Consider the following 13,665-nt stretch of genomic DNA (forward strand, 5'->3'; position numbering starts at 1 on the left):
CAACCTCAAGCAGAATCTTCAGTCATCAGGAGCTCTAAGCCCAAGGTCAAGGGAATGCAAACAGAGGCCCATTCTGGTGTTTTCACCCCACAGCTCCCCAAGATGGTTCTTAGCCGTCCGCTTCTGGGGTACTTGGTGTCAAGGAGAAGGCTGCCGGCCAGCGATGTGAATTTGGGTGCTGGGTGGATCTCAGACATTGTTCACCGTCCCCTCCACCCATCCCCCTCCACCCCCCGCTGCCCCTCAGGCAACTCTTCATTGTCATCTAAACAATTTAAAAAAGGGCTTCGTTTACTGTGTTTTACCAAATATTAATTGCATTCACTATGTATCTCCATTCATTTTTTCACCACATATTTTTATTTTATAATGAGTTCAGTGAAGCAAGATACAATTCTTATCTAATCCTGTACAATATTGTTGTGTACTCTACACAACGTGCCCACCAATAAGTTCACTGAGAATTAAATAATGAGGTAATGTGTTTTAAAATGCTTCCTATGATACAGAAATGCTTCCTATGATACAGAAATCCTTGGTAGACAGTAAATGGAATTTCCCACGTTTGCGAAATTGGCTGAAGTTCCTGGAGAGCTGGAGACCTGTGGACAGAAGCCCCTCTTCCAGGACAGATTGGACGTGGGTAATGAGAGAGGCAGGTGCACAGTGGTGCCCTGAAAACTGCAGAGCCACCTGGAGAGAAACTACCATTTCAGGTAAAATCAGAGAGTAACAGAAGTTGCCTGTTGCTGGGAGGGTCCTCTTGGGACTGGCCTAGTCCAGCCCCCTCGCAGAAAGGACGAGGCCCTGAGGCGAGAGGCCCGGGGTCAGTGAGTGACCGATCCAAGGACAGAACCTGTAGTCCCCGCACAGGGCTCTTCTTCCCTGTGTAATTTCAACTTCTAACACACTAACACTTTCCGGTGCTGGGAGTGCCACGCTCTTTAAAACTTTTACATTAATGGGCAATTACAATAAAAGGACTCTTTACCTCGCCCTGAACTTGGCTTATACACGAGACTCAGTAATATTTGCTGGTGGAATCAGAAACCTGAGGCTGAGCTGTTAAAGTTCGTCTTGATCGCTCCTCTCCCGTGAAGAAACCCACCGGCTCAGAATCACCTCCTGTAACCAATCAAAATACAAAGGCGACTGAATTGCAAAAACAGAAATGAACGAACGTGAACACGCTAGGCATACAGCATGGCAGAGACATTTTGTAGAGAGCTGTCTGTACAAGGATGATACCTGCTCCCCATTCCTTGTAACTAAACATTTGGAGAAATGTGAATGTAGCAAACAGACCTCATGTGGAAACATCTACAGCATCTACAGTAATCACCCCCAGATTCTAAGAGCTACCCCTGCTGTGGTCTCCTACCAGCACATTTCAGGAACAGGAGTGCTGGTGCGAACCCACCGTTCAACACAGTACCAGGTCTGTGACGGTGCCGGTGTGTCTGGGGCAGCACGGGGAAGGGAGACGTGGGTCTCGACTGGCATTTTATGAAGAGCTGAGCCAGTGGGTGTGAGCAGGATAAACAGGGGGACGAGGCGCTTGGGCCCTGGGGACCAACGGCTGGCCTGCTGCGGGATGGGCAACTGGATGGCGGGTCGGCAGTGCCGGCAGAGAAAATCCCGCCAGGAAGATGCGGGAGCCTCAGCCCAACACAGGCCCCCAGCAGCCAGACAAGATGTTCAAGGAGGTGGCGAGCCAACAGTGACCCTTGTCGTTTCAGGGGCCGAGACCCAGGAGAGGTCTGGGCTGCTCCCGGCAGGGGCGGAAACCAGAGGACATCACAGGACAAGGGGCCACAGGGTTAAGGGGGAGCGAGGCTGGGTTCAGAGGGGAAGGACCTGAGAGGGCTCTCGTTGCTGAGGCGAGACGCTTTTCCCGTCCTGTCTCGGGACCACAGGTTCCAAGGGACGCAATGCGCTGGGCAGAGCCTTTGTGACGACATGAATTTGTTTCCGAGTTCACCTACCTGAACTTTAATTTGTTTCATGCATTCTGGGGACTCCATTTCTTTGTCAGTCATGGTGGAGGGTTTAATCAAATAGCACAGCATAAATTCCTATTGAGACATGAAAAACAAACTCCGTATCCCACAAAACAAATCCAAATTCTGGGCAGGAAACGCGGCTGCCTCCACCCCCTCTCAGTGTGTGCTGCTCGAAGCTCACAAAGCATGTGCGTTTCCTCCCGGGAACGTAACCAGGCCCCACTCTGGACCAAAGACCTGCCGTTCAGTCATCGTCGACATGGCAGGAGAATGCAAACAGAGCACATATGCTGATTATAAACACAGCATTTAAAATATTCAATACTGGAAACGGTTTAGACCCCTATTTCTCTAGGACAAAGTGACTCGCACAGGATAAAGCCTAAGCAACGTAGCCTGCGCCCAGGCAGCTGCCATCTGGCCCTGCTGGCCCTTCCGGCCTCAACGCCCTGCACGCCTCCAGCAGCTGCGGGAAGGAGAACTCAGAGAGTTACTGAGTAGCAGAGAACACACAAAACTTCCATTCTTCGTAGTCCTGGTATGAGACGAAATGTCCCTCCTAACCTGACGGCAGTGGGATATCGGAGAACACAGGTGGGGCAGTCACGTGGCTCTGGGTTTGAATCCCAGCTCTGCTCATGAGCTGTGTGTTCTTGGATTGGTCACCCAACATCTCTGACTCTGATTCCTCACCCTTCGGATGAGGATAATAACAGGGTAGTGAGAAAAGACATAAGGTGTTTAGCGATAAATATTAATTCCCTTCCTCTCTCTCTTTGAGAGATCTGCTACCTATGAAAAAACAAACACGTCAGTGTTTTTTGAGTCATCTGTGAATGAGTGGGAGTGGATTCTGAGCACGTGCTGGTTGGGCTTGCCCCCAGGAAGGAAGGAAGGCAATGCCCACTGACACCCATCCCCATGGGAAACCTCGGAGCTCCACCCCTAGAGCTGTGCACTAGCTGGTGGGGGGAAAAACGGAGAGGAGGACCAGCTTCCAGAGCTTCGTTCACACAAATGCTCTGCGGTCCCTACACGTGACTTCTATGCTTCTACCACAGTTAAGACGAAAAATCCAACCATTTAAATGACACGTGAACCCCAAAGCTGATGCGGTGTTACCTTGGAGACACTGACTGAAACTCTGCTCAAGGCAGCCAGGGACCGCCAGCTGAGAGGTCTGCGAGGAGAGCCCTCAAAACGGTCATCCACCAGCTCGATGATGACAGAGTAACTGGAAAACAAGGCAAAGGGTGTTTAAAAAAAAAAAAACATGAAGTCAACCCATTTACAAAGAACAGTGCTTGGGACTTCCCTGGTGGTCCAGTGGTTAAGAATCCACCTTCCAACGCAGGGGACGTGGGTTCGATCCCTGGTCAGGGAACTAAGATCCCACATGCCGCGGGGCAAATAAGACCGCGTGCCGCAACTACTGACCATGCAGGCCACAACTAGAGAGCCCGTGTGCCACAACTACAGAGCCCACGTGCTCTGGAGCCCAAGCACCACAACTAGAGAGAAGCCTGAGCCCCGCGACGAGGAGCCCACGCATCGCAGCGGAGGATCCCGCGTGCCGCAACTAAGACTCGATGCAGCCAAAAATAAAATAAATAAATAAATATTAAAATAAAATAAAAATAACATTGTTTGTCCTACCAAGAACGAAAATACAGAAAATAAAACACACAGCATCTGATCCTGAATTCCCCTAGACTACTACTGGGAAAAGTATTAATGAAAAACTCACACTTTACATTACAAACTATAAGCCTGATTCAGCACTTACAGGAAAGGAACAGAAATATTTCTCCCAGCGTGAAACCTGTGAATTCACTCAACTGTTTAGATAATAATACTCACTGATATGAAGATGAATAATTACTATATAGTAGTAACTGCATAGACTAACTCAATGTTTAATGCTAAAACATAAATTATCCTGACCTATTTATTATTTTATAGATAGTGTAACAACTTCAACTTATAAGGGACAGACATATAGTATCTATTCCTATTAAACCAGGAGGAATTTGACTCTAATTATTTGTGTGCCTCTGAAAATTAAACTGGGGCTCAGAAATTTCCTCCTGTCACTTTAAGCCATGAACTTATTTACAAATCACTCCAATAAATCATGAGCTTGGGATGAACACACACATACTAATATGCACAAGATAGATAACCAACAAGGACCCACTGCATAGCACAGGGAACTCCACTCAATTATTCTGTGATAACCAAAATGAGAAAAGAAACTAAAAAAGAATGAATATATGTGTATGTGTAACGGAATCACTTTGCTGTAAAGCAGAAACACACACAACACTGTAAATCAACTATACTCCAAAAAAAAAAAAAAAATCACTCCAAACCTTGCGTGGTAAAATGGAGGGCCTTTGCGATACAACACTGCAAAGAAAAAGAAAGAAAACTTGTAACCGCTTGAAATCCAAGTCTCATTTTATACTTATAAAGTATTTTCTTCTTCAAACACCCAGTGCTCTCTATGTGGGTAACCTGTAATACACCCTGTGGTCTGTTTTTAAAACCCAAACTGTTTTTTCCCCTGGAACAAAAATTAGCAAAGGAAATCTGGTGCCAAGACCCTAATATCCTCGCGTCCCACCTGCACCCCACAAATGAACTCCAAATCCAAGTATAAGCAATTTTTGTCCTGTTTCTTGTCTTACACTCTCCAGAGAGAGAGTGTGAAATCATGTCAAGCGTGTCAAGTTGGTATAATGAGGACCAACGTTCAGTTATCCATTTCAAATCTTCTGAATCGTCATTCAGGGTCTGAGCTCCTCTGGCCGGTACAGGATAGGTGCTGGTGCTAAAGATGAATGAGACTCATGCCTACTTTTAGGAAATTCAAAGTCAAGTGGGGAAAAAGTCACATAAGCACACACGCCACTCGGAGACCCGCCTGCCCACCTCATTCAGTCTGTGGAGATCAGAGTGACTGGCCGGGGTCTGCCGTGGACCGTGGAAGTGCAGGCGAGCCCTCGGGGGCGCACAGCCTGTGGCAGGGTGCGGAGATCTGCCCACCAGATCTGTTTGCTCTCTCCCCAGGCACGTGAGAGACACCGTATCAGCCTCCCGAGCAGCAAGGAGTGGCTGTGCGTCCCGGGGCACTTCGTGCTTGTTCCTTTGTGAGGCCGAGTGAAGCTCGTGGGACCACAAGAAGCCGGGCCCCTGCAGTCCCTGCGGGAGTTGGTCCACCTACCACTCAGACACTGGCTTTGGATTTCACATGAACAGAATTAACTTCTAGTGTTAATTAAGCCCATGAAATCTGGAATTTATATGTAACGACAGCCGCAGGAACTACCTTAACTAACAATTATATCCGTGAGCTTGTGCAAAAACCAAGGCAGGAAAGCTTTGTTTCCTTTGAGGAACTGGCAGAACTTTTCCTTTTGGGCATAAACCCGGTATTTAATCACGTTTCCCTTTAGCTCACGCACCACGAGGTCAGAACCAGTTTAGGACCCAATGGATGATACAGTAACCCTTCACGTATATTTTCCATGGTCACCTTTCCTTCCTATGAACATATTTCCTATTTAAATTGTACTTAAAGTATTTGGCAAGTCAGCTCAAATTCACTGTGTAAGGGCCCACATTTAAGTAAATATCTAAACACCTATTTCTCAATTTCTGGGGATGTGGTGCAGTGGAAGGAGACCCTGTACTGAGATGAGACTGAATTCGGGGTTCTGTTTTGGCCTGATCTCTGCCACTACTAATTGTGTGGCTTTAAACACATTATTAACTTCCCTGAGCCTCAGTCTCCAAAAATCATAAAATGAAGACATGAGGGGAAATTAAAATCTCCTCTAGCCCTCATATGCTATTAGCTATGATCAGTTACACATCCTTCACCTAAGATGCATCTGGAAAGTGACACAGCTTGAAAGCAGCTCCAGACCATTCAGATGCCTGACTACGATGGAGGTGCAGCTTAGGGGTTAAAAGCATAAACATGGCATCAGTCAGACCCCAACTCAAGGCTCAGCAATGCCAAGACCATATGATGACACTTGTGTTTCAATCTGCTTATGGAAAATGGGGGTAACAATGCAGGTGGAGGTGCTCGAAGAGTTACCCATGATAATAGAGAGTACGATGATAACAGTGTATTCAGAGGGGAAAATGAAATAGTTTTACCAAAATGCCTCCCAGGTAGAAAGATGAAAGCTTCAGAAGTCTAAGAAATAGTGGGTATTTAAAAATAAAGTCTGAACGAAGAGGGAGAAGAGAGGAAACGTGCTTTCTTACACTAACACCAGACGTGACGTGCGGAAGGAATGATAGAGTCAGAACACAGTGATCAGGGCAATAATCAATTTGGGCAACCACTGTAACTACTAGGGAACCAGATATTCAGTGTCACCCTACAAGTCACTTGTGAACTACAAAAGGAAAAGCGCAGACACCCGACAATGGCTGCCCTATTTTAAAAATAAAAATAATTATTTTTATAAAAATAAAACACAATAAAAAACGGCATCACCAGCAGTAGGACAACCTGACATCAGGCACCCCTGGACGTGGCCCAGTGAGGACACACATCACCCGTGCTTGCAAAAAAACGGCAACCCCGAATCTAACCACGAGGAAGTGATCAGACATACCTAGACTGTGGGACACCCTACGGGACTCTTCAAAAAAAGTCAACGTCACAGAAAACAAACAGGTGGAGGGACTCTTAGATTAAAAAAGACTGAAGAGACTGCAGTGGTTGAATGGTGGCCCCCAAAAGATATGTCCACGTCCCAATTCCTGGGACCTGTGAATGTGACCTTATTTGGAAAAGGATCTTTGCAGAGATTGGAGGGATGCAGCCACAGCCACGGAACAGCTGGCGCCACCAGAAGCTGGAGGCGGGAAGGAACGGAGGGAGCATGGCCCCGCCAATGCCGTGGTTTCAGATTTCCGGCCTCTAGACCTTCTGCTGCTTTAGGTCCCCAGTTTGTGGTCTTTTCTCATGGCCTCCCTAGGAAACTAAAAGTGGTAAATGCTCTCAATGTGACAAATGAATCTTGAGTGGAGCCTGTCAAAAAAATCAAAAACCAAACAGCCACAAAAGACATTGTGGGGACAAGTGGGAAAACTGAAATATGGACTGGATATTTTTATGATATTATATTACCGAATAATTAATTAATATTAATGAATAATCAATAATGAATTGTTAATTATTCTGATTAATATTAATGAATAATTCTGATTTCTCTTAGGTATTATATGATGCCATAATTATGGAGGAGAATATTCTCAGGAGTTGCATGCAAAAACACTTACGATTTAATACGCATTATGTGTGCAAATGTGGAAAATGTTAACAAAAACATTTAAAGTCTGATTAGAAGAATAAGCCAAGAGGGTGGCTTGGGAAAGAACTGAAGATGGGGATGGGAGGAAGGTGCACCTCCCTGCTCTGTGAGGAGCACGGGGCCCCAGTGCCTCTCCCTTGGGGCAGAGCCAGCCACCAGCTCTGGGCCGATGCCACGACCAGCAATGGTTCTTCTCTGGACATCCTGTAACTCTGCTGGCTTCTAACGGCTCCCCTCCTTCTACCTGTTTTGCAACTTCTAATTTGCAGGGAGCTGGGGAATCACATGATCAAACTCAGTCCACGTGAACCCAAACTTGGAACGGGTGGGAATGCGTAAGACAAAAATAGAAGGCTGGAGTTGGTTTTCGGCTTTCTGGCTGGCAATGTTAGTCAGGTGTGCTGGGAAGTACACAGAGCTGGGACCCAAACAGCCCTAACCTCTGTACTTACCAGCTGTGGGACCCTCGGCAACTCCCCTGACCCTTCGAAACCTCAATTTCCTCAGCTACTGAAGGAGGTGAGCGCCACACGCCTCACGGAGCGTGAAGATGAAATAAGACGGGAGAAGAAAAGCACCAAGGCACCTGGCGCTTTTGGCACCTGGTCACCATACGAGCCGGCAGCAGCTTCTGGGGTGGGGGGGATGTACGGAAAGGCTCCCAAGTGATTTCTGGCCTGGTTTTCAGCACAGGGCAATCAAGGTCAACTGGCCCGGCAGCTGTGCCTGATTTGAGATCTTATCACCTGTTCCAAGCGCTGCTCCTGGAATGAAATCTGATTGACAAGACTTGGTCAAGGGAAGGGTTTCCCTGATAAGATGTGAATTTCCTACCGGCCCTTTGTCATGAGTCATTACCTCTGTGAGCAGAAACAATTGTTAAGGGAGCACGTCCTGGGTGTAGCCTGTGTTCTAGGGTATGTGTGATCACATCACTCGCCTTCAAAATTAAAATGATGCTGTTAAGAGACCAGCAGCACCATGTAGCCGTGCCTGGAGAAGAGGTCAAGTTTAGGAAGCTGCTCTTCGCACCCCAGGCTAGCGCAGCTCCTGAATTCTCCCTAAAGCAGGAGATGTGAAGACACCCTTCATGGCACTGCTGGGCTAGAAACCTGGTCTCACGCTAATCACACAAGCAGCTCCAAGGGCACGATACACCCCTCCTGGGGCAAAGCCCTTGGGGGGTTGGGAAACAGCAGCTGACATATTTTTTTTCTTTTTAAAAGTCTGTCCATCTGTCTGTCCTTGCATCCAGCCTTATAAGGCAGTTTATTTTTCCATGCGGAAAGTTTTCTCTACTCACCATCCACAAATACGGCTTGAGTACTGAAAACACACGCAATAAGGTATGCTTACAAGGCACTCAGCAGAGGTCCCTTCCCCTGGCTACGTTTTGTTTTTATTTTTTATAAAGAAGATGCTGTCTTATAAAGATGTTGTTATCCACGTTACATGATGAGTGAACGGAAGCTCAGAGAGATGAACTGACCTCCCTGAGGTCACACAGGTAGTAAGACATGGAACCGGTGTGAGCCCGGAGAGCTCTTTCTGTTACCCCTACCTCCTCAGAGCGCATCACCGTGGCCTGGTCAACTGGGAAGTTCTGCTCAGGTTTCGCCCATTCAGTGAGCACACTGGCCTGCCAAGCGCTCACACGGAGCGGCTATTCTCACGGGGCAGGAAAAGGAGAGCAGGGCGGGGAGCCAGTGACGGCAGTGCAACGGCTACGTCACTTATTGAAACGCTGTGACCTGTGGGCCACGCAATCATCTGGAAACCTGGCAAACTAATCTCGAGCTGGTCCTGATCATTCTGTCCGCAGGGCTGGTCAGGTCAGCTTCCCTAACTACTCCCTCTGCTTCCATTCCCGTCCCTTGCCCCCCGCCCCTGCCATCTATTGGTAAGAAAGTACACAAAGGTCTCACTAAATCATGTTACTGAATATGTCACTCCTTTGCTCAAAATCTCCCAGGACTTCCAATAACCAGAATAACACCCCAAGTCTTTGCCCAGCCCCACGTGATCTTCCCCAGACATCACCTCACGTCACTCTCCCCCTCGGACCTCTAAGTTGTAGACGCACTGTCCTTGTGCTGCTCCTAAGTCCTGCCTCAGGGCCTTTGCACTGGCTGCTCCTTTGTGCCTTGGGTATTCTTCCCCAGACTGTCAAGTGACCTGTTCCCTCGCTGTAGTCACGTTTCTGTTGTTGTTTGGGGCCCATCTTTTCAGAGAGTCCCTTTCCTAACCACCCTAAGTTTCTTTTTTACTCTCTGTTCCTTTACTCTGCTTTATTTTTCTTAGTACCCTGAAATTACAGTACGTATTTATGTGTTTGCTTGTTTGTTCCTCACCCCTGCCCCGCCCCAGCACGTGAGCAGCTCCACCCAGGCAGTTTTGTCTGTCTTGTGCACCTCTGTGTTCCTGGCACCTAAGAAGATCTGGCTCACACAAGACCCTGAGCAATTATCTGGTGAATGAGGTGCTCAGCGGGTCCCGACTCCCTCCTATAAATAAAGATGAGGGAGGCAGTACTGTGTAGAAGTTTCCAAGGGCCTCGGCTCCAGCATTCAAAGCCCAGGCTTATGAGTTACTGACCCTGGAAACTTTTAGGGGCAAATGACCCTTTCTCTCACAACTTCAGTCTCCCTATCAGAAAAACGAGGATGGTGAGCTCTGATCTTATAGAACTGCTATTAGGATTAAACGAGGTCGTGCACGTCAAACGTCTCCTACAATGCTTGGCACACAAAAAGGGCTCAATAAATGTCAGCTGTGATTATCACCACAGTTCTACAATGATTATTAATGGCATTGCACACAATCTGACAGGTGAGACTACCCCAGAAGATAAGGGACTGCCCTACATCACACGATCACACACTAAAGAGAGGCGGGGGTAGGGGCTGTGGACTCTCTTCTAAGATCTCAGAGCGGAAAAGAGGAAAACATACCCTCCACCCCGATCCAAACATGATTATCTAAGGCAGGAGGACATCCTTCATCTCAGGAAAAAACAGCAACAGCACATATAACTGATTCGATTTTCACCCCAGGATCTGATGTGAACCCTGGTGCTCGCACTTGCCAAGCCAAGAATCACTTACGCAAATCTGTTCCGTACTTCAGGCCCGGTTTGGGCACCCAGCCCTTGCTTCGGAAGTGATGGTACGCCATGTACGTAGTCCTGAACGTAGGCTGAACTACGCGGAAGGCGTTCCAGAGCTTCACAATCGTTAAAGGCTCCTAGGGTTGTTGGGGGAAAACAAAGCATTATGACATATGTATCCACCCCTTATCCAGCCGGTGAATCAACAACATCTATACTAAGTGTGAGCAGAAGATAAACAAACACGGTGCCCATGACAAAGGGTTTAACCGCAAGATCCAGACCCGCGCTATCCAGTGTGGCGGCAGCCAGCCACTCCTCTGAACTTAGATGTGTTGCCAGTGTTAAAAAAACACTGAATTTCAAAACTGAGAATGAAAAGAAGAATATAAATGATCCCAGCAATTTTAAATATGTTGGGTTAAATATACTATGTAAATAATGTAAATCAATTTCAGCTGACTTAAAAAAAAACCTTTTTAATGTGCCTACCAGAAAATTGAAAACTATGCATGTGGCTCCCATCTGAGGCTCCCATCATGTTTCTACTGGACAGCACTGCCCCAGAGGACCTGTGAGAGGCCCCCTTGAGACAGCAACCCTGCAGGCTGGAAACAGCCAAGCGAAGCGGGGGAGGGCAGCGGAGGGGCTGCTGGTGGGAGAACAGTCCAGGCAGAGGAATGGGGGCGGGCCGGGTGTCCACCAAAGCCAGAGGGCGCACGTTGCAGCACGCACAGACCCTAATGGGTAGCTGCGGTTTGCCAGGCCACATTCAGAAAAGCCAAAAATAATTCTGTAACATTTTTACAAAAACATGTTCCATTTAGTCTTTGAAACTAGAACATTTATTGCAAGGCACAAGTTAGTAATCCAACTGCTTCAAAGGGAATTTTGTTTCTAAGGTCGGACTTGAAGACACTGAGAACGGTTCAGAGAACATTCTGATGTGCCAACACAAAAACACAACAGGAAAGACCAGGTAAGTTTGGAAGGTTTTCCGCTTCATTTCAGTGCTGACTAAAACGGCCAGTCCTTCAGTTAGTTGGTTTACGGATCGGTCACTCAATGAGACTTGCACAGTTTGTCTCGGTCTGAGATTTTAACACCATAAGTATGAGCTAGAGTTGGGTTTTGTTTTGTTTTTTCTTTTCTCCTTTAAAAAAACAAACAAAACAAAACAACCGGTTGTTCCTAAGGTGGAAACTCCATATGTGTGTGGTCTTGAAATCCACCCCCCTCCAAAACAAGCAACAGTCTCATGGAGAAGGCTGAACTTCCGGCTTGGACAGCCCACCGAGTTTCAGAGGCTGAGGGTTCTACAGAGCAGCTGGAACGCCCCGACAAATGTCAGTGAAGGCCCAGGGAAGGAGGTGGGGTGGGCTAAGGACGGCCCCCCTCTCAGACAATGGGTCACCTGTCAGCCAGACACCCGTTTCCAAACCACTGGGATACTCATGAAGGGGACTTACACAGTTAGAGGCGGATGAATGACAAAATACGTACCCCCAACAACAGAATAAAATGTATTTTCTCTGTTCTAATGTTCTGCTTACCTTTTTCATCTTAATTTTAATTTCACGTGAATTATTTTGAACAGGTATTGTATTCACATGGGCGAAAATTCAAGAAGTGCAAAAGTGTACGGTGAAGTCTCGCCTTCCACCCAATTCCTCTACCAGGAGGCAAGCACTGGGATTAACGTTCTGCTAAGGGCAGCAGGATACAGCACAAAATCATGGGCTTTGGAGCTGTCCTGACATAGGTTCAAATACTAATTCTAACCAGACCAGCTGTGTGACCCTGGGTGAGTTACGTGTTTCCTCAGCCTCAGTTACCTCGTCTATAAAAGTCTTTACAGGCGCAAGTTGAGGACTAGAAGTACTGCATATAAAGCTCCTAACTCACAGCCTTTACCGAAGCAGGTGCTACAACACGGGTAGTTTCTATTTTTGCTGTTAATTTTTGGTACCGCTCTGACAGATTTCCTGATCATTACAGAAGATACTGCTATCCTCCTAGTCTCTGGGAATGAAATTCAGTCTGAAAGGGTCAAAGCTGGCTTTTGCCTGAACAATCCCAATTCAGGACCCAAAGCCTAAATTTAGAGAAGAAATTCAATTCCAATTTTATCCAGTGAAAGTGGACACATTTGTATTACAGCAATATGGAAATTACTACAACCTGCTTTTAACATCAGGGAAATTTTAAGTGGACTGGGTCTGAATAAAACATCTTACCTTCTCATAGTAGATACTTAGACATCCCAGAGCATAGACCAGGAAGAAGGCCTAAAAACAGAGCAAGCAGAAAATGCTCATCAGAAACTGTTCCACGTCGAGAAATTGTTTTACAGACTGATTTCTCTTTGCGTTAAATACAAATTAATGTCCTTATCACCATCCAAATGGTCACATATTTTTAAACATAAATGGTTCATTCAAATTTCAAGGATTAAAATACGAATGTCATAAAATGGTTTAGAATCAGTACAACACATTTCTATGAAATTTTCCATGTATTTTTTCTTTATAAAAACACACGGCTAAACTGAAAAACGATGTGAATAGCAACAACAATAGAAACCTGTGCTCATTTGATTTTCCTCTGTCAAATGACCTTACTAAAGTGAGAAAAGAATTTATAGAAAAAAATAAGTAGAAAATTGTGGAAAGTGGGCAACGCAGACTTGGTTTGTGTAAACCAAATGAGTTTCTTGGTCACTCTTGCTGTAAAGTGATTTCCGATCGAGTAAACCCCATCTTCCATTAACTTCATTGAAAGGCACCATGTTTCACTCACGTGGGGAGGCAAGAGGAACGGCAGACAAGGTCGGGCCCAGCTGAGTAAAATCACACTGACGTGGAAATAAAAATAACTTTCTGACAAAAACAAGACAATGCCAAGCACTGACAGCAGCAAACAGGCCCCGGTGTTGGCTCTGCCCGTACAAGGGGATTAGGATCTGCGTTGATGTCTGAACAGCTCAGGTGAGGCTAGTCTGTAGTAGTCAGTGACGAAGAAATGGTGGCTCTAAATGCTACTTTTTTTTTTTTTTTTTTTTTTGGCGGTACACGGGCCTCTCACTGTTGTGGCCTCTCCCGTTGTGGAGCACAGGCTCCGGACGCGCAGGCTCAGCGGCCATGGCTCACGGGCCCAGCTGCTCCGCGGCATGTGGGATCTTCCCGGACCAGGGCACGAACCCGCATCCTCTGCATCG

At 46.7% G+C, this 13,665-nt stretch overlaps 1 protein-coding gene across 3 annotated transcripts in view; it reads right to left on the reverse strand.

The window, feature by feature from the left end:
* Positions 1–538: 538 nt before the first annotated feature.
* The window catches only part of TSEN2 (tRNA splicing endonuclease subunit 2), a 33,049-nt gene continuing 19,922 nt past the window's right edge, over positions 539–13,665 (reverse strand). The window contains exons 6-12 of one of the 3 annotated variants that reach the window (XR_014326499.1): positions 12,686–12,736; positions 10,447–10,585; positions 4,376–4,412; positions 3,126–3,237; positions 1,986–2,075; positions 992–1,125; positions 539–693 (exon numbers count right to left, since the gene is read on the reverse strand). Coding sequence is in view for 1 of the 3 variants with exons in the window: in XM_082847768.1 (XP_082703894.1) it covers positions 1,066–1,125; positions 1,986–2,075; positions 3,126–3,237; positions 4,376–4,412; positions 10,447–10,585; positions 12,686–12,736 (489 nt within the window). In the remaining 2 variants the exon portion in view is untranslated. Of the gene's footprint in view, positions 1,126–1,985; positions 2,076–3,125; positions 3,238–4,375; positions 4,413–10,446; positions 10,586–12,685; positions 12,737–13,665 lie in introns of all 3 variants that reach the window. The other 2 variants (XR_014326500.1, XM_082847768.1) reach the window with 2 other exon arrangements.

The sequence above is a fragment of the Leucopleurus acutus genome, assembly GCF_964270905.1.
Source record: "Leucopleurus acutus genome assembly, chromosome: 10".
Lineage (NCBI taxonomy): Eukaryota > Metazoa > Chordata > Mammalia > Artiodactyla > Delphinidae > Leucopleurus > Leucopleurus acutus.